General features: G+C 56.8%; 1 protein-coding gene across 3 annotated transcripts in view; it reads right to left on the reverse strand.

Moving 5' to 3' along the window:
* The window catches only part of ASS1 (argininosuccinate synthase 1), a 54040-nt gene extending 26282 nt beyond the window's left edge, over positions 1–27758 (reverse strand). Inside the window, exons 1-8 of one of the 3 annotated variants that reach the window (XM_081587276.1) lie at positions 27721–27758; positions 19410–19519; positions 17160–17228; positions 15541–15729; positions 8123–8179; positions 6127–6201; positions 2871–2941; positions 2630–2660 (exon numbers count right to left, since the gene is read on the reverse strand). In XM_081587276.1, coding sequence (XP_081443402.1) covers positions 2630–2660; positions 2871–2941; positions 6127–6201; positions 8123–8179; positions 15541–15729; positions 17160–17228; positions 19410–19514 — 597 coding nt within the window. In that variant the 5' untranslated portion in view covers positions 19515–19519; positions 27721–27758. Of the gene's footprint in view, positions 1–2629; positions 2661–2870; positions 2942–6126; positions 6202–8122; positions 8180–15540; positions 15730–17159; positions 17229–19409; positions 19520–20897; positions 21270–27720 lie in introns of those variants that run through there. The other 2 variants (XM_081587275.1, XM_081587277.1) reach the window with 2 other exon arrangements.

Genomic DNA, 27758 nt, shown 5'->3' on the forward strand with positions numbered 1-27758 from the left:
GGGTCCGGCATCCCCGCTCCCTCTGCAGTGGGAAGCAGGACACCCTGACAGCACCGATTAGATAAAATAACTAAATAGAAATAAAGTGACATTTGCTTTGCATTCCGAGGTGGTGGCTCACGCCTGCCTTCTTTTTACTCTGCCTTCCTAAAAGCCCAGTTCAAATGACAAATAGTTTGTTGCTGAGTATCAATACCACCTATTTATCCATCCCAGCGGGAGGGCTCACTTCCAATGTCATCTTGGGTTGGGGGGGTGGGGGTGTTGGGGGAGGGAAGAGAGTGAAGAAAAAAAAAAGGAGAGAGAGTTGGTGGGGAGGGAGGGGGGATGGGGAGAGGGCGAAAGAAAGCATGAAACAGGGCTGAGAAGGAGAGATTGGAAGCAAATGGCCCATGAAGTAAACCATGATGTAGAGGCATGATCGATGCGGCAAATGGTTTATTCATCCATCAGATATGGCGGGCCGGCGACTGAATGAACTCTTTCACTGTGGGCCGTATGAAGTTAAAGCAAGTAAATTTCTATCTTTCTTCGCATTAGCTGCCTCATTGCCCTTCAATCAGCCCTCATGGAGGCAGAAAATGGCTCCACCATCTGCCTTCAAACCCTCCCCTCGGCAGGTCTCAGGCTTTTTTTGGAGCGGGGGGTTGGGGAGGGAGGGGCTGCCGGTTCCCTGAGCTTGGTCTCCCCAGCTCCTCCAGAGGGGGCCAGGGCTGCCCAGGGTGTAGAGTTCCTCCACTGTGGGAGCAGCATCCACCTGGGCCCCTGGGACTGGTGGCAAGGGGCTCCTGCAGCAGGGCGGCCTGGGAAAGTGGAGCTGGAGCGGGCAGTCCCTGGGTCCCTAGGCCTGGCCCCCGTACTTCTCAGCGGGAGTGTGGTCTCCCCCCTCCCCCTGGGGTCAGCAGAGCAGAGCATCCACTCCTGAGAGAACCTCGTCTCTTTCCTCCCCCCAAAAATCTTAGCCGGCCGGAGGAGGGAGAGTGGGACCCCTGGTTCCATGGCTGAGGCCTTGGGCCCTGTGCCAGGACAGGCCGAAGGCTTTCATACCCCAGAAGGCAGGTGTTGCAATATCCAACTGTTTGCATAAGAAGCCAGAGGCTCAGAGAGGTTGAATAACTTGCCCAAGGTTGTGCAGCCATAGAAGCAAAGCTAGGATTCAGACCCAGGTCTCTGGGAACCACGCACTCACCTTCCCACTTGACTAGGGGGTAGAATCCTGAAAAATACACTGGCTAGCACTTCCTTGTCCATGCACTGCCCTCATTAGAAAGGAGGCCTGAGAGGGGAGGGGACCTGCACCCCGCTGGCAGCGAGGTGAGAGCGTTATCACAGGCTGCTAGAGGAGCCACCGGGCTCCGCTTAGCCTCCCCCAGCCCCCTGGGCGCTGACTGACTGGCTAATTAGGGGTGGCTGGCCTGAGTGTCGTGGGGTCAGCCAAGCATGAACTGGAAAAGCCCGTGACCAGCAGGCAGCAGCCCCGTGGGGCCATCAGCTCCCAGGGGACAAGGGTATGGGCTCTGCCGAGTGACACCGCTGGGCTGAGAGCCGAGCGGGTGGGGAGGGGAGGTGTGTGGGCATCAGGGAATCAGAGGCTGCAGGGAGGGTGGGTCATTCCTCTGGGCCTCAGTTTCCTCCCCCAGGACACGAGGAGCCTCAGAGTAGAGGAGATTGCGCACCCCAGGCTTGGCTCCAGAAACAGCCCCTGGTATAGGTTAGATTACTGCCAACACCAACCCAGAGGGCTGGGTCCCCACGGGGAGCTCTCCCCAGGACCAGGCTCACTCCACCCTCACCCAAACCATCCTCTCCAGCTGGTCTTCCTACATCCGGTGCCCCCCTGCCACCCCCCCAACCCCTGCCCTGGCCCAGCTGCACGAGGGCCCCTGCCCACCCCCCCAGCACACTTTTCCCCTAACATCAGACAAGCAGCCCACCCCACCCCCAAATCAGCCAGGGAATGGAGACAGTCCCTGGGGGGACAAAAGATTTTTTTTTTCTTTCTTTCTTCCCAGGATACATTTCATCCTGCCTCCCCCATCTCCCACGGTGGGCAGGGGGAGACACAAAGGAACCCCTCCTCTCCCCCAAAAGAGAGAAAAACCTAAACTTCAAACAGGGCCCCGAGGTCCAGCGGGAGCCAGCCGGGGAGGCTGGGGACCTGGGACCAAGGCGGGCGGGCTGGCGGGTGTGGCGCTCAGGCCCAGACTAACGGGTCCTGAGGCTCCGATCTGTGCCACCTCCCGCTATGGCAGCAGCCGAGGCAGCCGGAGAGCTGGTGGGCACAGACTGGGCCCTCCCACAAGTGTCTCATCTGCCTAATTGCTTCTTTATTGTCTCACAATCGCACTCTCTGGTCCCTGAAATATTTCCTTCCCCTATTCATCGTGGCAGCAATTAGGGAAAAAAAAGAGCGCGCCGGGGAGGGGGGAGGATCTGAAAAACGCAGTGTGGAGTGGGCAGGCGACAGGGGGCCCGGTGGGGAGGGTCGAGGAACACAGGCAGGGTTCAGCCCCAGTCCCATGCCCGGCCCCCCGTGAAATTTCAAATTAGGCTACAAACACACCAGACCGCGTCGGCACAGAGCAGCCACTGCCAAAAGACAGCGGGCTCGGGGGAACGGAGGGATTACCTTGGGGTTCTCCAGGATTCCAGCCTCGTAGCTGCAGGGGAGAAGGAAGACAGAGGAGGGGTCAGCGCGGGAGGAGCAGAGGGACACATCAATAAGAGGTGGTCTGCCCTCCCTGAGGCCACCGGGCTTTGTCCATGGGGGCGGGGACCACGGGTTGGCAGGTCACCACTCCACCATGACCCAGACGGGTGGGCGCTCACTGAGGCCTGGCAGAGCGGTGGACAGGCAGGTGACGTCTTACCTGATATGCATCAGGTTCTCGTCCATGCTCCACGGGTTCTTGGGGGTGACTGGGACAGGGATTCCGTGTTGCTGCAGGTAAGAGGTTAAGACAACACAGGTAAGACAGTGTTGGCAAGAGAGAGCTTGAAGGACACGAGGGTCAGGCCTGCTTGCCTCGGTTTCCTTTCAAAGTCAAAGACACCCCCAAACTCTGGCTCCGAGGCCAACAAGACTCTGGACACCCCCCCACCCCCCCACCCAGTCTCCTTCTCCCCACCTTAAGGTGGCCTGGGGAGTGAGGATCCCATTTCTGAAGATGCCCAGGCAGAGACTCTAAGACCCAGTGTCTGAGATGCTGAGGAGTGCATGCTAATCTTGGAGGTTTCTTACAGAAGATTCTGAGTTCACACTTCAGGTGCTGAGGGTCTTCCAGCACCATCCACGGACCCCCCCTCCATGAGCTGGGAGGTGGAATGGACCCAGCTTTCATTGTGGATCTCAACCAAGGTATGTGCACCCACGGGGGTGCTTAACGCTCACCCAAGGAAGCAAGAGGCGCCCACGAGAGCCTCTGGCTCCGGACACTTGTTTCCAGGGCGTGGCCCGGCACTTTCTGGGCCCACGTCTCCCCTGCTGCCTGTGGTCACCACATACATCAATCTGCAGCCCTGAAGAGGAGTAACACCCCATCTGACAATGCTTTGCTTCCCAAATGATCTATTTCTTTGTTTAGGGGAGAAAAAACATCCCCGCGGAGACCCTGGGCCTGAAAGGCTGTGGGTGACACGTTGAAGGTCTTTTGTATTAAAGACATACTTGCTCCCTGAGCTGTTCCTTGCTGCTCAGGCTGCACCTGGTTGGGTCCAGCACAGTATACCATCCTACTCTCTTATCCCGGGTTTATGGGGTACAGAAGACAGCTAAGCAGCCTAGCCCAGCCCCTATAAATTGGCAAGACTTCTGCTCTGCCTCCCAGGCCCCTTTTTAGCACCTCGCCCAGGCGGGTGCAACCAGTCTCCACCAGCAGTACCCCGCCTTTCCAGACAGCTCTCTGCCCTGGCTCAGCTCATACCCACAACTAAGATTCTAGAGGCTTCCACCAGGGAGCAGCTGTTTCCTTCATCACCGCCTTAAAATTTCAAAATAAAGTAGGTTAAACCTTCTGGATATTTTTTTCCAGCTTTACCAAGACACTCCGTTTTTAAAGCAACAGCCCACATCCACTCTAAAATCTGCATCCTCTTCAGTGGAGACCACGTGGGCAAACGGAACACTTCACTTCAAGGCTGAGCAGTGTTGGGGGGCTCCTTGCCTCCCACAAAGTTGCCCAGAGTCAAACCCATGTGCTCGCCCTGTTCTGTCTCCAGGCAGAGAAGGCCAGATGTGGGGACCAGGACCCTATCTGTGCCAACTGGGCTGAAATCCCCGCAGAGGAGACTCCTCTGGGCTGGGGGCCAAGAAAGCCAGTGGGCAGGTTCCTTGGAGCCTTTCTTCTGGGGGGTGGTTTGGAAACACTCTTGCCTTTTCTCTCTTCCACTGGGGCTCCGGCAGAGCAAGGAGAGAGGAACAGGGCGGGCAGCCCTTCCTCAGCAGGGAGATACACACGAATGCCAAACACAGTCCCTCAGCCAAAGAGGCTTGTTTCCCCTCCCTTCTCTGTCCTGAGCTCCCCACGAACACACACATCCACACCCCGGAAACTGGATGCAACTGACAACAGACAACAGAACTGTCTTCCACACGTACACAGAAGACTTCCCCGCTTTCCGGACCCTGACCTTGCACGTTGGCTTTAAAAGAATTATGGTGACAGTGATAAGGATGGGGTGATTCTGAGTGGTTTTCCCCTTGGGTGATGGATTTGGGGGGGAGATGGAAAATGATACAAATGTATGTTTGTCATGAGTCTCTCTACAGCACCTTGCGGCCTGGGCGACGTAACGGGTCTCGAAAGCGGGAATTTTTCAAAGCCCCATTGATTTTTGTCTTGGCTGAAGCAGCTGCATGGCTCTGAGTTTTGGACAGAGTCTGGCTGCTGCTCAGTTATTCTGGTCACTCCCGGGTGCAGAGACACCGCCATCATTCTAGAACGTGGTCAGATTTTTCAGCGCTCGATTCTGATACCAGCCTCTGAGGGAGGCTCAGTGGTGGCGACCCAGACTCTCTTGCCAGGGCAAACTTTCCAGCTTAAAAGGTTATTTGAGACAGAAGCTGAGCCAAGAGCCTTGGGACAAACAATGGCTCCAGAAATTCTGGCAAAACCTAGGAGCCGCTTCTGCTCGGGAGCGTCACAGAAACGAAGGACAGCGTTACGGGTCAGCCCTTTCTCCAACCACGACTGCCGGCGTGAGAACAGGGCTGGGCCGGGGCTCTGGATTCATTATTCTTCAAGATAAAACGTGCTTCAGATTCTGCATCCTCAAGGAGACCAAGGAGGGGAAGAAAGCCTCTAACCCCATTCCCTTAATAGCTCTGCTATTTGAAAATTTGTTTGGCAACATATGGGCTTGCTCTTGTAAACTCCCCTTTTAATAATAAAACAACAGATGGTCGAGGAGATCTTTCCTCTGAGCTCTCCAGGTCTTAATGGGATGCTGGCAGTAGGGGCAGGGCTGGGTCCCCGCCGTGTCCCCCACCACGCGGCACCTTGGCTGCGGCGAGAGCTCACTGGCGACTGCTATTTAAAAACCCAAGCAATTTTCTGGTGCGTGCACCAGGTTGCTTTCCCTTGTCTGATTGATTGAGGCTGTTTGTCAAGCGCTGCCATCGAGTTGCTAAAAAGAAAGGTACCCTGGGGAGTGGCTAAGGATCTTGATGCAAAACTTCTAATCTGTTTTATTGCAACTTGTACTTCAAAAAGGGCTGGAGCCAGAAGTCTTTGTCTGCCTCTGGCCCTGGGAGCACCTACCTGTGAAAGCACCGGGGACAATTAGTCAGGTAATTAGGGGCAGAGAACAGCCTTGCTCACAGCCCCTGTCTGTCCCCTGAGTGGCACACACCGCAGAGGTGGCAATCTGAACAGGAAGCGGAGGGGGCCCAGCGTCCTCCCGCTGGGTGGACTGGGGGAGTGGGCGGGGTGACCTGAGAGATGCTCAGTCCTGGCGGGGACCACAGTTCTTTGGGGCCGGCCCAGGGAACAGGTGCTGGGGGAGGGCACCAGGGCTGAGGTTAGGTCCCCAGGCGCGGGTATCAGCCCCAGCCTAGAGCCTCTGGAGGGACATGCCTGGGGGCGGGCAGTGGACGAGGGCCGGGGTGATGGCGGAGTCCAGCCTTACCTTCGCGTACTCCATCAGATCGTTGCGGCCCTGGAAGCGGTTATAGAATTCGGGCATCCTCCAGGGAGCGATGACCTGGACACGAGACAAGGAGTCAGGGCCGCCGGTTCCTCCAGTCCCTGAAGCTGCAGAGCCGGCCTCTCTGATAAGGGGCCTGAGGGTCCACCGGTGGCCTGGGTGGGGGGGTCCGTGTAGCCCACAGGGAGGGCAGTGGGCGGGGGAAGGACATGGCCTGCCACGCCAGAGGACGGTTTTGGAGAAAGCTTGAGTTCCATGGCAGAATGGCCGCATGCCCCCAGGCAGGTCCCTGCCCTTCTGGATCTCAGTCTCCCCAACTGAGACATAAGTGTTTGAACTAGACAGGCCTCAAGTTTCTCGATGGCACCCCTGTCCAGAGGTCCAGGGCCCCCCTACCCCTGGTGACTAAAGCCACCCAGCCTGGCCCTGCGGGGTCTCAAGCACGTCCTCCGACCCACCCCTCCTGATACCCTGCCACCCCCAACCCCCAGGGCTGCTCTGGGTGGGGGAAAGGAGGTGAATTGGAGCCTGACTGGAGGCACAGAACTCATCCTACCAGTCCGGGGGGACTGTTCAGAGACAGGTCCCCCAAGAAGAGCCCCCACTCAGCCCTGGAACCAGCCAGGCCTCTGCCCAACTTGGGGTGGGGAGGTGTCATCTAGATGGAGAAGCTGGCTTGATTTCTAGGCTGGGGGTGCCGGTGGGGTTGGGGTGGCTGTGGCCTCCCCAGTCCTGAAATGAGCAGATCCTGGGCGGAGCACCCTCTGGCCTCATCCTGGTTCCCAGAGACCAGCTTGGGGCCCCATCACCAAGCCCCATCCCACCCCTGGGCTTGGCTTCTGCAGACAAAGACCCAGAAACCAGACACCCTGGCCCCCCAAGTTGCTGTGGGAACAGAGAGTGGGGGTCAGGCCAGGGCCTGCAGCATCAACAGGCAGCTACTGTCTGGGAGGCTTCTCGGCCTCCTGGTGTTTGGGGTCAAAGCAAATCACTAGAGCTTATTACTGCTCACCTCGGGCCACTCTCACCCCCTAAGCAGCTGCTGGCTGGTTGGTTAAAGGGACAGAGAAAGAGGTTCCACTTAAAAGAAAAAAATGAAAGCCCTTAGGGCCCCTTGCGGACTTGGGAAGGGCACATCTTTTGTAGCTTTAGCCCGAAGTGGCTGCAAAGAAGCTCAGAGCCACGCCCACCCTCATTGTCCAAAATGGCAGCCAGGGGCCACACGTGGCCACAGAGGCCCAAACTGTGGCCAGTTCTGGTTGTAAGTGAAGTGCACACAGCGGGTCTTAAAGACTTCGTACCGAAAGAATGTAAAATATTTCAACATCGATAACATGTTGAATGATACCATTTTGGATATATAGGGTTCAATAAACATATCATTAAAATGACGTCATCTGTTGGTTTTCATCTTGGTTTTTTGACGTGGCCACTAGAAAAATCGAAATAATCACCCTGGGGCTTGCGTTTGCAGCTCTCAGTGTAGTTCTGCTGTGGGCTTTGTTCACTAGATGCCCAGAGACCTGGTCCTGCTTTTTCCCATCCCAGGAAAGAATCCAAGAACCCAGGGTCAGGGTTCAGGCAGCCGGGGAGGAGGGGGCCTGAGCTGGGGGGCCCCCATCGGGGCGGAGGGTTGTGAGCAGTCCCAAAATCAGCCCAGAATGGTCCTAGTGCACATATGGGAAGGCAGACCTGGACCCGCAAGGATGCTGCTGGAAGGGCAGCCTCATCTTTCCATCTAGTGCCTGATCCACCCAGGCAGCTGGGCAGCCTCTCCGAGAAGGACAAATGATCAGGGACAGAGTGCTGTCCCTGTGGCTGGGGTAAATGAATGGAGCGCTCCATGGAAGAAGGGCACCACCCACCACAAGGCCCCTGTCTGGGGAACCTCCCAGGGAACCCCATGCTCTGTCCCCGCCCCCCACCCGGGGACTTAGCCCCCAGCATCCACCCTTTCAGGGGAGGAGCAACATCCTACCTTAATCTGGGGGGCCAGCGAGTAGCAGGTGAGCTCAAACCGGATCTGGTCGTTCCCCTGAAACATACAACGGGGGGTTTCAGGAGCCACAGAATAAGGACCGGTTGATGCGGTTCGGGGGAGAGGCAGTGCTGGGTGACCTTCGTCGGCGCCCCTTGGGTGCTCCTGTCTCCGCACAGGCTCTCCCCTCCTGAACTGGGTGCTACTGCTACTACTGCTAAGTCACTTCAGTCGTGTCCGACTCTGTGCGACCCCATAGACGGCAGCCCACCAGGCTCTGCCGTCCCTGGGATACTACAAACCCATCTAAAACACTGGGCTTGGAGCAGGCTTTCTGCCCTGGACTCGAACCCGGGTCTCCCTGAGTGCAGAGCCGAGCTGTGCGGGCACACGAGTGTGCAGGATGTGTGTGCACAAGATGCCCACATGATGGTGTGTGCCGAGTGGCGACAATCAGGACCTCTGCATGCACTGGTGTGAGGGTGCACCCGTGGCAGGTGGGGGCTGTAGGCCACGGCGTTCACAGGCATGGGAGGGTGAGTGTCTGGGAACACCACAGGGCACGCACACGGGTCATCATGCATGTCCACTCTTCGGGGGGGCACATACACCTGCGGGGCTGGAGGCCTGGCTCCACCGAGACCTCAGGCAGCCTCCCCGGGGTTGCCCACACCTCAGCCTCTTCCTGCCTGGCCTCACTGGCCCCAAGATCGAGCTCACTTCCAGGGGTTTTGTGGCATTGTGTCCACTGAACTGGGAGCCCTGTCTTCTCTGGGAGCCTCGGATCTATGCAGTGGCTGGTTGGGGGAGGGGTTGGATGCGGATGACCACCGAGGCCCTTTGCTTCTCTGCACAAACCGGTCCGGAGGTAGGAGGGGCTCATCCAAGGGCACAGAGCCCAGCCCAAGCCGGGGCACGGGGGACCCACCGCCTCAACCCGCCTTGGGCGGGTGGTCTACGTCCTCAAGGGGAGGGGGGAGAGGGCCCAGCCCGCCAGCCCCAGAGACAATGGCTTCCAGCCACCCGCCTGCCCCCCATCAACTCGGCGGCCTGGAGGGAGGCTTAAGCCTGTGGAAATAACAGAGGGACCTCTCGCCTACTGTGAAAACTGCACGGGCGCAGCCAGGCAGCGGCGGGAATAACATGTTATTTTCCAGAGTCTTGTCAGGCGACGCGGAAATACTGGTTTCAGCCCCTCTCGGAGCCAGGAGCTGAGGTTGCTCCTCTGATCACTCCCTGGCCCACGAGCCGGGCCAGACCAGTCAGCCCCTCTCCTCGGAGCCAGGAGCTGAGGTTGCTCCTCTGATCACTCCCTGGCCCACGAGCCGGGCCAGACCAGCCGCCCCCATCGGCCTCCATCCGGTCCCTCCAGTGAGGGCCTACTATGTGCTGGCTTTCCCACGGGAGAGCCATCTGGCCCAGCGAGGGGTTTCTAACCCCATTTTACAGATGAGGCAATTCAGGCTCAGAGAGGTGGAGCCACTTGTCCAGGGACACACAGCCAGAAGACACCAGTCCCACCCTGACAGCTCACCATCAGGTCACGGGGCTGAGCTCCATACACAGCTCCACAAATCCTTACATGGCAGTGCCCCAGAGGTGGGCTCTATCATGATCTGCATCTCAGAGGATGAGATGGTTGGATGGCATCACCGACTCAATGGATGAGTTTGAGCAAACTCGGGGAGAGAGTGAAGGACAGGGAAGCCTGGCGTGCTGCAGTCCATGGGGTTGCAAAGAGTCGGACACAACTGAGCGACTGAACATCGAATAACAACATGGATGGGGAGACTGAGGCACAGGTGGTGATGCCCGCCCAAGGGCCAGTGGGCTGCACAGTTCCTGGAGCAGCAGCAGTGATACTTGATTAGAGGCAGGCTTACTTTAGACTCGTTAAGCATATGGTCTAGTGTTGCATATCATGGCGATTATTCCTCCAGGGCTTCAGGTTTCCCCAGCACAATGGTGGCTTGTGCTTCCCTGGACTGGCATGTCGGGCTGGGGTCTGCCCAACAGGATCGCCGTGGGGACACCCATCTGTTCCCGAGCCAGGCACCCTCGCAGGAGCCAGAGTTGAAACTCTGTCCCAGACAGGCCCCAAGAACTGTCCGGTCCTTCCCCTCCCTGACTCCAGAACCCCCAGCCCCAGGGTGGCCCTGGCAGGTTCCAGGGGGCCGAGGGGGGAGGTATATCACGTCCTGCACACCCGCCGTGTGTCCACGTGCGGATACACGTGTACAAGTGCAGGTGCTGTGCCCTTGGGGACTGCACGGGGCCCTCCCATCTGCTCCTGGACGAGCCACACAGATGGCGCCCTCTACAAAACTGCTGCCCGCAGCCCTCAGGCTCCTATTCCCAGGCCCCTCTTCCAAAATCAGGGGAGGGAGGGAGGAGGCTCGAGAAGGGCCATCCCAGCTCCTGTGCAGCCCTCTGGTGGGGAGGGATCAGAGTCCCTGAAGGCCTGTGAAGGGGCGGGCCCCAGCCCTCTGCACCAAGTGCCCCCTGGGCTGGGCCCAAGCAGGGAAGCCATCTCGGGCCTCCGGGTCTTTGCACAAGCTGCTCCTGCAGCCTGGGGTGCCCTTCCTGCTTGACATCACTGCTGACTCTTGTTCACTTGGATGTCTCGGGGCCACCATTACCCCTTGCTGGGTTAGCCCCCTATATGGGCTTCCTAGGAGGCGCTAGTGATAAAGAACCCACCTGCCAATATAAGAGATGCAGGTTTGATCCTTGGGTTGGGAATATCCCCTAGATGAGAGCATGGCAACCTACTCCAGTATTCTTGCTTGGAGAATTCCATGGACAGAGGAGCCTGGTGGGCTACAGAGGGGTGTGTCCAGGGGGTCACAGAGTTGGACACGACTGAACTGGCTTTGTACCTATGGACATCCCAGGGCATGGAGGAAAGCCAGTGCCGGATGGGTTCAGTGGGTGGAGTCAGTGAGCCAGAGCATGAGAGAGGCTGGAATGAGGGCCCCGAGGCCCTGGGTCTCTCCACTGCCCAACTTGCATAAAGTTCTGGCTCAGGTGTCCCACGTGGATCTGACTCTGGGTTGCCAGCCTCCTGCAGGCCGCATCACTCACTCTGGATGCTCCTCTCACGTCTTCAAGTCACTGATGCCCCCCCTTCCAGGGTGGCGGGCTGGGGAGCAAACAGACTACCAGCCCCTGCAGGCGGGCAGCCCCTCTCTCCGCAGCAACCCCCTGTCTCAAGCCTGGCATTCTCTGGAACCCTCCAGGCCTCCCTGCTCCTCCCCATTCTCCCCTCTTGTAGGAAACTGTCTTCAGAGGCTGCTGGGGCTTTTCCCAGGTCACGTCAATGAGGGGAAACTGAGGCACAGGAGTAAGTCATGCTCATCAACCCCCAGAAGAGATGGGAGATGTCGGGGTGGAGGGCAGACAGGGACCCCCCCGCCCCCTGTGGCCTTCCTGCAGCTGGTCTTGGGGCCCCCCAGTGATGTTTCAAATCTGTCTCTCTAATGGACACTGGATGGTAGGGCCGTCCCCGGATCTCCAGAGGCCACAAAACTACTGCAGACAGTGTTCTTCTCAGAGCCCAAGCCCTGCAGGACCAGAGAGGGAAACAAAGGTTCCCTGCAGGGCCAGCCCAGGAGGGCCTCAAACCTGAGCCTCTGGTGCCCTCTTGTGTCCAAATGGAGCAAAGCACACAACTGCTGGCAGCTGTTTCCACATGCGGGCGTCCGAGCTCGGTTATGTCTGGCTCTTTGCAACCCCCTGGACTGTAGCCCACCAGGCTCCTCTGTCCATGGGATTCTCCAGGCAAAAATACAGGAGTGGGTTGCCATGACCTCCTCCAGGGGATCGTCCCCACCCAGGGATCGAACTCAGGTCTCCTGCATTGGCAGGTAGATTCTTTACCACTGAGACACCAGGGAAGCCCATCAAAGCAGCTTAGGTTCATTATTTTTAAAATAAGGCCAATTTCATTTTAAGAGGGTCTGTGGCATTTCCAACCTTCCTAAGTTCAACGGTGTCATGGTGGCGGGGCCTGGAAGCGTTAAGTGTTGGGGATGAGGTTGGCAGATGAACTCTTTACCACTGTGCCACCTGGGAAGCCATTCCCAGCTACCTGTGAGCTAGTCTGGCAGGGGTCTCTCCCTGGATCTTCAGAGCCTCCCCAGCAAGGGGCAGACCCACCATACACACATTCACTCCACTGACAGCCACCCACCCTTGGTCCTGATGGTACTGCTGGAGGGATCTATTTCAGCAGGAGCCCTTCCATAATCCTCATTTCCTGGCCTGAGCTTGAATACCTCCTGGAACAGGGGGCTCACTGCCCAGCTTGTTTCATCATGGACAGGTGAGAGGCTGAGAGGTTCATTCTGTACCAGTACAGGTCTGGTGATTGTCTGAGCGAGGCACTTCCCTCTCACTGAGAGTTTATGCTGTGCCAGGTCTGTGCTGAGTGCGTCACTGAGATTCTCCTGGTCACTGCTCCCACCTGCCCCATGAGCCAGTTCTATTTTATTCCCATTTCACAGGTGAGGAAACGGAGACTCATGGGATGAAGTCACACAGTGTATGCAGGGAAGCTGGGACCTGGACCCAGCTGTAAATCTGGGAGTCCGGAACCTCCGAGTTCTCCTGTACCCTCTCCTACCATCCAAGTGGAAGGTGGAACACAGTCTGGAACCTCTGAAGGTGGAAAGCGGAACTCGGGTCCTTGTCCCAACAGCCTGGTCCACGCTCTGGATTTTCAAAGTCTGCTCCCAACTAGGGTGTTAGTGAAAACTAGGGCCGCACCCAGCAGCCCGCTTCTTCTACAGGGGCCACGATTTCAGTCCAGAACAATCCCTTACATGCCATGGGGTGGGAGGGTGGGGGTGTCCCTGGCCACCTCCGTCCAGCCAGGAGTCTTCCAGATGAAGCCAACGGCTTTAGCATGGCCCGGCCCAGCCCTGCCCTGCCGCTTCTCCCAGGCTAGAGCTCCCACTCCATTCAGGAGTCTCCCCTTGTCTTCAGGCCTGGCACACGTCCCAGGACCCCGTGCTCAGGGCCGAGCTCTGCAGGGCAGACTTCCCTTGGCCCCCACCTGCTGTCCCCATGGCCCCCCTGGCACAGACGCTAAGCCAGCCGTTCCCAGGTCCACTCCCTCCCTTGCTGGGACACAGGCCCCCTGAGGGCGGGACAAGGGGCCCAAGGAGTTCAAGACTGTGGCGGCGCCCAGCGTGCACCCCGCCCTTCACAGACACCCGCACGAGCTTGCCGACTGAGCACCAGGTGAACAAGTGAGACACGCAGGCCGGTGCCGCCTGGTGGGGTGGCTGTTTGGCAAGCCCACCCCCAAACGGCGCCTCGTCCACCACAATCTGAGAGTGACTCACCGTCACGCTGAGCCAGGGCCTGCCTCCTCCACCCCACCGCGCTGCCTCGGGTCGGGGGCTGCATCTGGTCAGGACGCGTGTGCTGGGGCGCCCCATCCCTGTTGGCGGGGTGTCCGCTGAGGGCTCGAGTCTCCAGTGTGTGTCCATGTGTGTTAATAGCTCAGTCTCGTCGCTCAGTCAACCCCACGGACTGTAGCCCACCAGGCTCCTCTGTCCTTGGGATTCTCCAGGCAAGAATACTGGAGTGTGTTGCCATTTCCTTTTCCAGGGGATCTTCCTGACCCAGGGATAGAACCTGGGTGTCCTGCATTGCAGGCAGACGCTTTACCGCCTGAGCTACTAGGGAAGCCCCAGAGTCTCCAGTAACACCACCCAAAGGCCGCCGGCACTGTTAGGAATTGTTTCTTGAGTCTGCCACCTGTGGGACAGAGTGCTGAGGGCTTTTCCTGTTTCATACCCCCAGGGTCACCCTTCTGTCTGCCCTCCTGCACACAAGGGCCAGAAGTAGAAGGTGTGTCTCAGATTGAACTATGTCCCCACAAAAGGTATAAAGAAAGAAAGAAAAAGGTATGGTGAAGCCCTAACCCCCCAGCCCTTCAAAATGGGACCTTATTTGGAAATAGAGTCTTACAGACATCATCCAGTTAAGATGAGGTCATTCGGGTGGGTATGACTGGTGTCCTGGGATAAAGGAGAAATTTGGACACAGAACCAGACATGCACGGGGAAGACAAATGTGAAGATACCCGAGGAGATGGCCGCGTGGAGATGTAGGCCTGGGGTGATGCACCCACAAGCCAAGGACGCCAGGGGAGAGCCTGGAGCCCTTCCCTGGCCAACACCTTGATTTTGGACTTACGGCCTCCAGAAATGTGAGAGTCTCCATTCCTGGTGTTTACACCGCCCAGTCTGTAATGCTGTTGCCCTGGAAATGAAGACAGGGCCTCCTCTCCATTTTGCAAGTGAAGAAACTGAGGCTCAGGAAAGGCAAGGGCCTTACTCAAGGTCACACAGCTGGGACTCAAACCCTCTGGGAACAGGTGGTCTCCCGTCCACTGCGTTGCACAGAAACTCGCGCTGTGATCTTAGCCAGTGTCCACCTCAGAACGTATCTTGTTCAGTGGAATATTATGTGCTAAGCTCACGCTGGAATACTTTCTTCTGTGTGATTACGTCACGGGCTGGACACACAGTAGGTTCATTTCTTTCCATCTGCTTTCAGTTTTTCGAGATGAGTGGCTTAGTGAATTTTATCTTTTAAATTCAACCTCGAAATTTTCAAAATCAGATCTACGCAATATGTTGTTAAGAGGGATTTCCCTGGTGGTCCAGAGGTTAAGAGTCTGCCTGGCATTTCAGGGGACTCGGGTTCCATCCCTGGTTGGGGAACTAAGATCCCACATGCCGCAGCCAACTAAGACCTCGCTCTGCAATGAAGACCCAGAGCAGCCAAAAAAAACAACATAATAGAGACATCTATTCCATTCCTGCCCCTCCACTCACTGTGGAGAGTTTTCAGTTAACTTCTCAGTATTTCTTTCTTATGCAAAATGTAGTAGATGACATCATACAATTGTGCACCTCGCCTTTTTTCACTTACTATACGTATTCTGGGTGATTGCTCTCATCCTTTTTCATGACTATGTTGCATACCATTGTGTTACTTATGCAGCCAACCCCCTATTCATGGATATGTGATGGTTTTTAATCTTTTATAGTAGTTTTGAAATAAATAATACTGGGCATGAAAAAAGAAAAAGATGAGCCTGAGCCTCAGAGGCAGGTGACGTGGCTCCCACCACACCGCGAACGTGGGACTCTCACACTTGGGGCACAGAGCACAGCTGTCCCTAACTCGCTACTAGAAATATTCCTCTTAGAGTGGACGGGCCAGTCTGTCCATGTATTCCTCTTAGTCATGCTGGGCGGGCCAGTCTGTCCACTGCACAGCAGACTGTTCTGGGGGAGATCCAACAACTGCTCGAGGACCGTCCATCAGGCCCGGCTGCCCACGTCCCCCTGGCAGGCCCCTGCATCCTCACCCTCCCCAGCCACACACCCTGGCCTTACCTTTCCTGTGGCTCCGTGAGACACATACTTGGCTCCTTCTCTCTGGGCGATCTCCACCTGCTTGCGGGCGATGCAGGGCCTGGCGAGAGAGGTGCCCAGGAGGTAACGGTCCTCATATAGCGCACTGGACTGGATGGCCGGCCAGATGAACTCCTCCACAAACTCCTTGCTGATGTCTTCGATGAACACCTATGGGAGAGCAGCCCATGGGAGGCAGCCTTGGCAAGGACAGGGCACCGTCAGAAGACAGAGTCTCAAATGGCCTGCATCTAAGGCAGACGCAGCTAACAGATGCTTAAGGGTGGTCTTGAAAATGCAGTAGAAAACGATTCACTTTTGTTAAATCTCGACTCTTGAGTGCACGCGTGTGTGCATGCTAAGTCACTTCAGCTGTGTCCAACTCTCTGTGACCCTATAGACTATAGTCCATCAGGCTCCGCTGTCCATGGGATTTTCCAGGCAAGAATCCTGAAGTGGGTTGCCATGCTCTCCTCCAGGGAGTCTTCCTGACCGAGGGATCAAACCTGTGTCTCCTATGTCTCCTGCATTGCTGGTGGCTCCTTTACCAGGATCTGACCCGCTGATGAAGCCCCAACTCTTTAATACAAAATGTGATAAGCATATGAAGCATTTCTGCTGCATGCCCAAGTGAGTTACTAGCTAAATTAGCCGCTCTTCTCATAAACCATCATTCATGCTTGAATGAAGGACTGACAGACAAAACAAGGTCAATTAAGACTTGGGTTTTTGGCCACGATTTGCAGAAAAATGAAGTGACCCTGTCACTTCAAGGAAAACTGAGTATTTGTTGCCAGTGATAAAACTCAAGCTTTCCAGTAAAGAAACTGCTGCTGCTGCTGCTGCTAAGTCGCTTCAGTAAAGAAACTAGCATTATGGAAAACTTTTATCTGATACTGTGAACTTGACAGCTTCCTAATACTTCTGATGTGAGTTTTATTGCGCTTCACAGATACTGTGTTTCCTTTGTACTGTGAGCTTATGTGAGCAGGGACCATGATGGCCATATTCATATTATGGCCTGCTCACTGATACTATCGTGTGGATGGAAGGATGGATGGATGGACGGGTAGTTGGATGTGAGAAGGGTGAGTGAGTGGGTGTGTGGATGGACAGGTAGATAGAAGAGGGGTGGGCAGGTGAATGGATGAATGAGGAAGAGGTAGAGGGATGGGGAGGTGGGATGGGGAGGTGATTGGGTGGAAGAGAGGCTAGGAGAAACCAGAAGATGGTTCACACACCAAAGTGAAAGTGAAAGTCGCTCAGTTGTGTCCGACTCTTTGCGATCCCAGGGACTATATAGTCCATGGAATTCTCCAGGCCAGAACACTGGAGTGGGTAGCCTTTCCCTTCTCTAGGGGATCTTTCCAACCCAGGAATTTAACCCAGGTCTCCTGCACTGCATGCAGATTCTTTACCAGCTGAGCCATAAGGGAAGCCCTCACACCAAAAGCAGAAGGAATTAACCTCATACTCTTGGAAGCAAGAGGACCAACTGGAAGGGGCATAGGAGGCAAGGAACTCTGGGACAGGGACCCCCACAGCTGCCCCCAACATGTCAGATCCCATTTCCAGCCCCAAACCCTGCCCACATTTGGTACCTTTTTGGCCCCGAGCTTCAGTGCCTTCTTCCTGGCTTCCTCAAAGTCTTCCTTCTGGCCGATGTTGGCCTGATGAGCAGAAGCAGAGAGGATCCATCAGCCAGGGGCAGAAAGAAGAGCTGAGAAGAACGTCGCCACCCCCCGCGCTCCCCCCCAACCCCGTCCCCACCCGAAGGTGAGTCCTGGGCAGGTGTCTTTCACACTCAACCGTCTTCAGATGGAGGTGGTTTCATCTGGATGGCTAAGGTCACAGTAGGAAGGAGAAAGGACAAGAACCAGGGCCTGGGGACGCTGTACCCCTTGGAGCTGCCTGAGGCTCTGGAAAGCAGTTTCAAGGAGTTGGACAGGCTGAATCTGGCCCTGTGCACCTGGGCTGTGGGGTTGCAACATTCGCTGTCACTGCACCTGAAGATCTAAAGCTGCCTTTGAACCCATCAATCTCTTTCCGAAATTTGCCCAAAGCCAGTTCAAAGGTTGGCCTGTCGCAGCTGCCTGATTCCCTGCTCACTGCCCCAGCCAAGTGCAGCAACTTGACTGCCCCGGGCACCAGAGCCGGCGGCGGCAGAGGCCCAGGCTAGGAGCGCCCAGCTGTCCCCCTGCTGGAGCCCGACCTCTGGTTCCAACAGCCCTGTCTAGACACAGGCATGTTTTCTGCTGGCTACACTCTGGCCTCCTGCCCAGACCTTGACCCTAGATTCTGCTCAGCAGAGTGTTCCCAGAGTCCAGCTGCAGGTGCTTTTTCTGAGGTCACTCAGCTTTTAAATCTGCCTGGTGATAGTCTGGGATCTGGACCGCCCATTGGCGCTGCCATGGAGGGATGCACACACTCCAGGCTCTTGGCATTTACTCAAAGTCATCTCTTGCTCTCAGCAGGGGGCTGTGGGCCAGGAACTTCCCCTCCCTGGGCCTCACCCTCACCCTCCACTTGAGTGGCAGGGAGTCAGCACTGTTACCAGTGGTAGACTGACTTTAACTGCAAACCATTCTTGACAATAACGAACTTCTCCTGTCCAGGGCACCCTCCTCACTTCTTCTGGGAACAGAACCTTCTCTCCTGGGACCTCTTTCTACAGGGATGCATATGAGTACTAAGTCACTTCAGAGACCATATGGACTGTAGCCTGCCAGGCTCCTCTGTCCAGGGAGTTCTCCAGGCAAGAATACTGGAGTGGGTTGCCATTTCCTTCTCCAGGAGTCCTTTCCTGACCCAGGGATCAAACCTGCATCTCTTACATCTCCTGCACTGTCAGGCAAGTTCTTTACCACTAGCGCCACCTGGGAAGCCCGCACACAGGGATGGATGAGGGCAAATGTTTCCTGCTCACTATAGAGACAAGCCTCTAAGACACAGCCATATTGACAAATGTTGTGTGCAGGGACTCTGGCCAGTGAATGAGTGTTCCCTTGGCTTTTCTAGCAGAGCCTCTGGGGAAAGCTTTCCTTTCTCTCGGAAGACTAAGGGATGATGAGAGCCTTGCCTGCCCTGTGGAGAGGCCAAGAATGACGCCAAGCCGAGATGGAGGCAAATCTGGATAAGCACCTGGATCCAGTCTTGCCTGAAGCCATCATACCCTGGCCTTTTCAGTTATATGAAAAACTGAATTATGTTGGTTTTCTTTTTTTTTTTTTTATTTTTGGTTTTGCTTGGCTTAAGCTGGATTTCTAGAATTTGCCAGTCATATGGAGAAAGACTCAGAGGTTATGTCCAGGTTTATCAGAGGTAAAGCTGGTTTGATTGGCGATATCTGCTATGGACCCTGGATGGGGGAGTGGCATCTTAGTTAATCTATTACCTATGGCCTGCGGCCTATTTGCTGTTCCAGAATTAGGTGATCTCTAATCATCTAGCTTAGTCCATGTAGGAGCCTAGATCTTTGCTGAATTACTGAGGGCTGCAGGAAAGGGGAAGTTTATGTGACTTTCCATGGTCTTCAGCAGACTCAAGCCAAGCCCCTGGTCCCTCTCCAGGCAGGCTGGCTTAGCAGCTCTGCCACACTCACTCCTGGTGCCCCCACCCCCTCTTCAGTGAGTGCATGGAGAGCCAGTCTCCTTTATGCTCTGGGGGGCATCTCAGACCTGGGGGACCTCAAAGGAGCTCACCTAACAGATAGAGAGAAAGAGACAGTAAACAAGAATTTTCCTACAGTTTAAGACAGGCTTGGGTAAGGGGGCAGGCTTGGATCAGTAACAGCGGGCAGGTAGGCAGCAGAGCCAACAGGTAGAAAGACAGACACGTCGGGAGCCCCTCACCAGGTAGGCAATGACATCATAGCCTTGCTCCTTCAGCCACACAAGGATGCAGGAGGTGTCCAGGCCCCCACTGTAGGCCAGAACCACGGAGCCTTTGCCGGACATCGGGACTGGAAGGAGACGAGAAAGAATGTGAGTGACCCAGAGCCAGCTCCCCACACCCCGCCTGCCAGCCCCTCCCAGCAGCTCCCTCCTGGCCTTGGGCAGCCTTATCCCCTGGACAGGCCGCCATGGGGTTTGGAACAGGACATTCAGCTGTCACCGGGAGCAGCTGAGGAGCTGAGGCTTCATGCAGCCACACCTCTTTCACCCCCCCATCCCCCCTGGGGCACCTTGACCCTGCACACCCCCACAGACCACACTGGGGCCTGGCAGGGGGAGGCATGTCTTGTAGCCAATCCCTCACCAGCTGGAGAAGAAGACAAAAGACTGAGCTGTTGGGACCGAGGTCAGGATGCCAAGGACGCAGCGTTGGGAGACGGGAGGGGCCGTCTCCTGAGTCTCAGGCAGCCCACGCATCTCCTTGCTAAGCTGGGCCAGTGCGAGGCATGGCCCTGGGGGCCTCATACAGATCACCCAGCACCCCCACTCTGACCCCATGAAGTGGGCATCATGCCCGCCGCTGGGGAGGCAGAGACTGAAGCTCGGGGAGGTCAGTGGCTAGCTCGAGGTTGCATAGCACATGTCTGTGTCTGGCTCCAGAACCTCGGCTCTTCCCAGGACGCAGGGTGCCCTCTTGGCTCTATGGGGGACAGGATGCTGGGGGCAGAGCCCCGCCCCCCTAGACCTCTTCCACATGGGCCCGGTGAACCTCCACACAAAGGGGTTTTAGGCTCTTTTCAAATGCAATTACCTCTGAGAGGGGAAACACAAGGGACCCCTGAACACCTCAGAGAACTCAACTCCAGAAAGATTGGTTGGGAGGAGCTTGGAGGCTAATTGACTCCCCCTGTGCAGAGAGGGGTCTGAGGCCCAGAACCTGTCTGTCCCTGTCCGTGCTCTGTTGCATCTGACTCTTTGCGACCCGTGGACGGCAGCCCTCCAGGCTTCTCTGTCCATGAGATTCTCCAGGCAAGATTGCTAGAGTGGGTTGCCATTTCCTATTCCAGGGGATCTTCCCAACCCAGGGATCGAACCCACATCTCTTGCATCTCCTGCAATGGCAGGTGGGTTCTTTACCACTAGAGCCACCTGGGAAGCCCATAACCTGTAGCTCCGAGGCCCAGAGGGAGAAGGTAACTGGGCACACAGATGACAGGTCTGTCCTCCTGCAGGAGGACAGGTGTGTCTCCCCACCGATCCCTCCCTCTCCTCAGCTACACTGAGGCTTCCAGAAGGTACAAGGGCCTCCTCACTCCTTGCCTTTGCAGCTGCTGTTCCTTCCACCCAGAAGGCCCTCCCCGAAGCCTCAGGCTACATTCGGGCTTGCCCTGCCTCCCCTGCACTCTCCACGTGGCCCTGAGCCTGAGCATAGACGCTGTTATGCACCTGCTTTGCTGAGGAGGAGACTGAGGGTCAGAGAGGCGGGAGCACTTGCTTGAGGTCCTGTGGTCAGCGGGTGGCAGGGCTAGATTTGGATCCAGGCAATCTGGTTCCAGCCTCCATGGACACGGCCCCAGCTTCCTGCACTTACCAGAAGCATGCTTGTTTCTGGTGGGAGCATTTATACTGGAGACTGACCAAGATCAGGGTCCTTAATAGATGCTATTGGGAAAGGCTGTGGATACCTCTGCTTTGATCCATGTTAAGCCCAGAAGGGGTATCACCTTGCTCCCAAGGATTCAGGCTCCTATATCCTGAAGGAGCCTGGAGGTTTAGCGGCAAAGCGGTCACCCAGCCCTTTGTGGCAGAACCCAGCCCAACCAAGGGACAAGGGACCTCATCCTATGTACTGCAGCTGCTGCTGCTTAGTCACAAAGTCTTTGTGACCCCACGGACTGTAGCCCGCCAGGCTCCTCTGTCCATTGGACAGAATACTGGAGGGGGTTGCCATTTCCTTCTCTAGGGGATCTTTCCAAACCAGGGATCGAACCCGCATCTCATGCATTGGTAGGCGGATTCTTTACCGTCTGAGCCACCTGGGAAGCCCTATCCTATGGGCAGTCTCGGGCATCTCACCAGACTGCCCACCAGTCAGTCCCGGGGCTCACATGTCCTTCCTGCCCTTGGGACTAGGAAGGGGAAATATCTCACGAACAGTGAGGTTAGGGGCGGCTCTGAAGGATAAATGTCCAAGACTCCCCCCTTCAGTGGGCATTCATTCAACCTCCTGCCAGGCAGTCCCGGGCAGGGGGGGGCCAGCAGATGTGCCCATGGCAACTGCAGCTGGGCAACGGGCCATCCAGGAGGGAGGGAGGCAGGAAGGACTCAAGGTAGGAAGAGCCTGAAGTGGAAGGAGCTGATTGCGGCTTCCAGAACCTGTCTTGGCCCAGCGGCTGGGTGACACCAGAGGCAGGGAACCCAGCCTATAACCAGCCCCTGGACGCCCCTTCGGGCAGCCTCACTGAGCAGGGAGACTCAGGACCCCCAGAGCCGCCTGTCTAGCTCCTAGTTGTGTGCTTGTGCGTGACAGGGCTGGATGGGGTGAGGAAAGCAACGTGGCATTATTTGTACAGCTCTGGAGAAGGCAATGGCACCCCACTCCAGTACTCTTGCCTGGAAAATTCCATGGATGGAGGAGCCTGGTAGGCCACAGTCCATGGGGTCACTAAGAGTCGGACTCGACTGAGCGACTTCACTTTCACTTTTCCCTTTCATGCACTGGAGAAGGAAATGGCAACCCACTCCAGTGTTCTTGCCTGGAGAATCCCAGGGACGGCGGTGGGCTGCCGTCTATGGGGTCGCACAGAGTCGGACACGACTGAAGCGACTTAGCAACAGTTGAGATATAACGAACCATAAACTGCATATAGCTAAAAGTTTTGGTGTGTCTACACCCGTGAAATCACCACCACAATCAAGATAATGAATGTGTCTGTTATAAGCGATGGCCTCCAATTGTGTCATCCCCATTTTAGAGATAGGGAAACTGAGGCTTGGGTTAAAGAACTTGCTCAAGGCCTCATTTGACTGCTAAGTGGCAGCGCCCAGATTCAAACTCAGATCAGCTAGACTCAAAAGTACAAGGCTACTCTTTCTGGGGCGGTGGGGGCGGTGGGGGGCGGGGGGCGGCTTGGATCCCTGGAACAAAGTATGCGGTCTGGGAAGCTGCTGGTGGCCCAGACAACCCTGAGTGACAGGGAGAGGTGAGGCGGGCCCAAGACTCACCCAGCTTCTAGGAGTCGCCCCCACTTTGCCAATCCCCAAAGGCCCTGGTGGCTCAAATGGTAAAGCATCTGCCTGCAATGCGGGAGACCCAGGTTCAATCCCTGGGTCGGGAAGACCCCCTGGAGAAGGAAATGGCAACCCACTCCAGGGCTCTTACCTGGAAAATTCCATGGACTGAGGAGCCTGGTAGGCTATAGTCCATGGGGTCACAAAGAGTCACAACTGAACGACTTCACTTTCACTTTTAAAGGCCCTGGAGCCAGAAGATGGGCCCTGGAGTAGGGGAGGGGAGGCTCCATGGAGGCAGACCACCTGGGCCTGCCTGGCTCTGCCTCAGTGACCGCCCCCCCCCCGCCCGGTGCCCCCGTGTGTGGCCCATCACAGCACAGTCACGATGCACTCTGCCCCTGCCACCCACTGTGAGCTCTGTGGAGACAAGGACCATCTCTCAGTGCCTGGCAGGTGGTAAGCGCTCAGAATAAGGCTGCTGATTTTCCTGTCTGAAGGCCTGCTCCTCACCTATAAAAATAAGGGTTAAAATCCCCTCCACTTCTGGGATTCAGTGCACGCTCTCATCTGGAAACTCTCATCCAGAAACTCGTGAGCCTCTTCTGCCAGCCAGGCCACAGGCGGAGGGCCTCAGCCTCCGGGTCTGAACCTCGTGATGGAATGTGTGCACCGTGGAGCGTGTGCCTGCGTGCAGGGATGTATGTGTGTGTGCACACGTGTGCCTGCATTTCCCCGGGAGCATGAACCTGAGAGTGCATGCGTGTACCTGTGTGGCATGTTTGAGCCTGCGTGTATACAGAGATTAGCAGGGCAGGTGGGCTGAGAACATGATGCAGTCTGACACTGGCCTTGCTCTTGCATTTCTGCTGAAGCTCTCCCCTTCCCCCACCAGCGAGGTCCTGGTGGCCTGCTTGCTGCAGAAACTAAAGGAAGCCAAGCAAGCAAGGAGGCCTCAGTTTAGGGGAGGGGGAGTGGAAGAGACTAGGGCAGAGCACAGTGGCTGGGTTCTCCAGACCTGGATTCTAGGAGCTGAGAGCAAGAACAGCCCATCCCCCCACAGAGCAACTGTGGATTCAGTAAGATTCCGAGAGGAGGCCAGAGCCCAGAGCTGGGCACCACGGCTGTGCCCACCAAACTCTCCTACCACTGTCGGGCAAGCCTCTCACTCTCCAAGCCTCAGTATCACCATCGGCACAACCACCTGAAAGCCCTTCTGGTTCTGACACCCCAGGACACGGGGCTTCCTGCCTGAGGACTCAGCCATCCTCCCAGCTCCGGCCTCGCCATCGTCCCAACTTCCAGGGAGGGCACAGGTCAGGTGCCCCAGCTCCCAGGCACATGACCTCTGCTGAGAACATTCATGCCCCTGGTTCCCAGGGCCAGTCCGGCCAACCGGCTGCCAAAGAGGGACACCTGGGAAGGGAAGAAGGGGGCCTCATTCCAAGATGCCTGCCAGCCTGACCTTAGTTGGCAAGGCAGGGGGCATTCTCCAGGGCTCCTGCCAGAACCATCCTGCCAGCTCCCTGTGAAGGTGCCTGGCCAGCCAGGGCAGTTGCTCAGCACTAGGAAAATTCATGTGGCTCTACAGCATCAGAGCTAGGATGACAAGAGCAGTTACTATGTTTAGTGCCACACGGGCATCATTTCAAGGTGGGGGCTATTATTACCACCTGTTTACAGATGATGAGCCTGGGCTCAGAAAAATTGTAAGACTTGCCCAGGTCTCAAGCTAGTGGGTGGCAGTGCTGGGGGATCGAAACCTACGCTGACTGCAGATCACCTGCTCTTTGCTCTCTCTGTCCTATACTCTCTGGCCTCAAGGAGACCACAGACTGTCTCCCCTTCACTTTACTTGTCTGATGTTTAGACACTCAGTCGCATCTGACTCTTTTGAGACTCCATGGACTATAGCCCACCAGGCTCCTCTGCCCATGGGATTCTCCAGGCAAGAATCCTGGAGCGGCTTGCCATTTCTTTCTCCAGGGGATCTTCCCCACCCAGGGATCAAACCCATGTCTCCTGCGTTGAGCCACCTGGGAAGCCCATGAATCATCACCAATCACCAGTTCTCTTTCTCTGTATGTCGTGGCTACAGCCACTTGACTCTTCCTCAGGAACCCCTCCCTCACACTCTAACTCAGTCGAGCTGGGTTCATTAGTTCTAAAAAACGTTTTAAAAAAACATTTTTGGTTCTACCTAAGCCATAGAATTCTCTCTGACTTAGGGGTTTACTCATCTCAGGATTGCAACTCCGGACCCTTTGGCTGCCCTCGTTCCTGTCTGATAGAGCCAGGCTGCAATTCCACACTTTGACCAGGAGGTGCCGCTATCAGGATTCAGCCTGAACGTTCGGTTGACACATGGAGCTCATTTCATCTACAGACTTGGTGAGACACAGAGAACAATTTCTGTATCTGATGGATGAGGAGTTGAGGGCATTGAGGGTGCTCTAGGCTACATATGGAGCTGGCTATCAGCTGAAACTTCCTGGGGCCTGAGGACCGATTCAGGAATGCTGGGCTCTCTTGGGAATACCAGCACTTCCGCAAACTTCTTCCGCCAGGGTAGAGGGGGTCAGGGGAGTGCCTTGACTTAGGAAGATTGAATCTCCAGTTTTGATAAGAATGCCTGGAGGTGGGAGGCAGGAAGATTAAGTAGACCTCACCAGGCCCTGGTGACAGGCACTCACTCAAACCCTCTCCAAACAGCATTTGGTTATGGAGCAAAGGTGAGTTCATCCATTAGTTTATTCTATTATATCAAAATGCCTTTGGGTACCTGGCCTATCTCAAGTCAGGGGAGGGCGTCTGCCACACAAGAAGGAGCCAAAGTCTGGAAGATCAACTTTGCCCAAAGTGTTTCAGCAGAAAATCAGGGCCTTAGACCCTGAATTCCAGAAAGGTTATCTCCTTCCACGTGGATGCCCACAGGCAAGGCGCTCACTTCAGAGGCTGTGTGCTCAGCGTTCCTTCGGATGAAAGCATCTGGCAGTCTTGGCTTGCCTCCCAGGACTCACAGGACCAAGATGAGGTGGGGTGCTGGGAAAGCGTTTGCATAGCAGGTGAGTCTGGGCCTGCCTCCACCCCAACCAAGTCAGGTTCCTGGGGCCCTGGGCCCAAGTTACCATCCCAGCCAAGGGACCACCCAAGCCCAGGGGAAGCAGGCAGCTGATGGGGGCATAGGTGGGTACTCAAGGGAGCTCAAGAGTGTGCTGAATGGGGGCCTTTCTCCTTTACCCACCCCAGGCCTGGCCTGGGATCTAGGTGCTCAGTGGGCAGGATTCACCAACTCACTCTCGAGCACTCCACATAGCCAGTATTAACTTGGCATAACCACGCAGCTGGCTCCACCTGGGGCAGCCCCCCACCCCCCCAGTCTCCCTCCCCCACCAGAACCTAAGATAGGAGGGCAGGGACCCCAACTCCTGAGCCCCCAGCATGGCAGCACCAGGTGGGTCACTCCCCAGACAGTGAGTGAACGGACCCAGGCCCCGCTCTCAACAGTACACATCCTCCTAATTTTTTTGGCTGCCCTGGGACATGTGGGTAGGCTTCCCAGGTGTTGCTAGTGGTAAAGAGCCTGCCTGCCAATGCCGGAGACATAAGAGACCCGGGTTCTATCCCTGGGTCAGGAAGATCCCCTGAAGGAGGGCATAGCAACCCACTTCAGTATACTTGCCTGGAGAATCCTGTGGACAGGGGAGCCTGGCAGACTATAATAGTGTCCTAAAGAGTTGGACACGACTGAATCGACTAAGCAGGCACACAGTGGACGCAGGGAGTCTCAACCACTGGACTTTCCGGGAAGTCCCCCAGCAGTACACATCCTGTTACTGCTCCCTGAGCCCTGAACCTGTGTCAGCCATGCAAATGGAGAAACTGAGGCTTGGGAAGCTGCGAGGCTGACCCAAAGCCTCACCCAGTCGTGGAGTTGTGCCTGCCTTCAGGGCTGGGGTCTGCGGGGCCCCAGAAACCTGCCCTCTCCTGTCCCTCGTCTGGGCGTGGAGGGAAGGGATCAAAGCCCAGGACCTATTTGATCCATCCCTGGGAAAAAGACAGGTTTCTTCCTGCCCGGGAGGAGCAGCCAGACGGCGCTGTAGGGAGCAAAAGCCCCCACTTCGCAGAGAGGAACACTGAGGTGGCGGTGGTAGTGGTGGGGGGTCACTGACGTCACGGGACCTCCTCAGGAAGAGCCCCGGCGGGTTGAGAGAGGAGTTTCCTCCATTTCAGACTCTCCTTCCCTGGAGGGCGCAGCCGCCCAAGGGGCCAAAGGCAACAGCCACCCGGACGGCTGACATTTCCTGCGGAGCGGCCCCTCCCACAGTCCGGTGCCAGCCGGAAACCGGGCACCGCGGCCGGGAGAGGCGGCCGACCCCACCGGCCAGAGAACGCAAAGCCCTTTCAGAAGGCAGAGCCCGGCGACCGACCCCTGCCCAGCTGCAGAGGAAGGAGCCCAGCCACACCTGAGGCCCCCCGGGGCAGGCTGCCTGGAGCCCCCGAGCCCACCCGCTCGGGGAAACTGAGGCGGGGTTGTGGGAGGGGCCGAGATGCCCAGGCCCCCGGGGGCGCGCGAGGGGCCCGAGGTGAGGCTGGCACTCTGGTTCTAGCGGAGACAGAGACGGGGGTCGGAGCGGCGGCAAACAAGATCGGGAACCGCCCCCCCCAACACCCTCCGGGTTTCCGAGGTTCTCCATTTGTGGGGTTCGCGACATAAAGGAAATTGGATCAGAGAAGGAAGAAGATCCAGAAAGGACCTCGGTCCGCAAAGGCGACAAGTAACCCGACCTGCTCCCCAGCGCCCCCCCGCCCCCGGACTCGCTCCCCGGTGCCATCCCCGCGGTCCCAGGGAGCCAGGAATCCGCTCGCCCGGCGTTTGAGCAACAGGAGTCGGGGCGTCGGTCCCCTTCCCTCCGGCCCGGGTCTGAACCGGGGGCGGGGGGCACGCGGTCCCCTCCGCCTCTTCCGCTGGTCCTCGGCGGGATCCGGGCAGAGGGCGACCTAGGCTGGGCAGTGGGAAGGCGGGGGGACTCCTTACCAGGCGACCAGCGGCGGCAGCAGTCGGCGGAGCAGGGC

This window comes from Giraffa tippelskirchi, chromosome 4 (assembly GCF_054371585.1).
Source record: "Giraffa tippelskirchi isolate mGirTip1 chromosome 4, T2T-mGirTip1v1.2.pri, whole genome shotgun sequence".
NCBI classification, from domain to species: domain Eukaryota; kingdom Metazoa; phylum Chordata; class Mammalia; order Artiodactyla; family Giraffidae; genus Giraffa; species Giraffa tippelskirchi.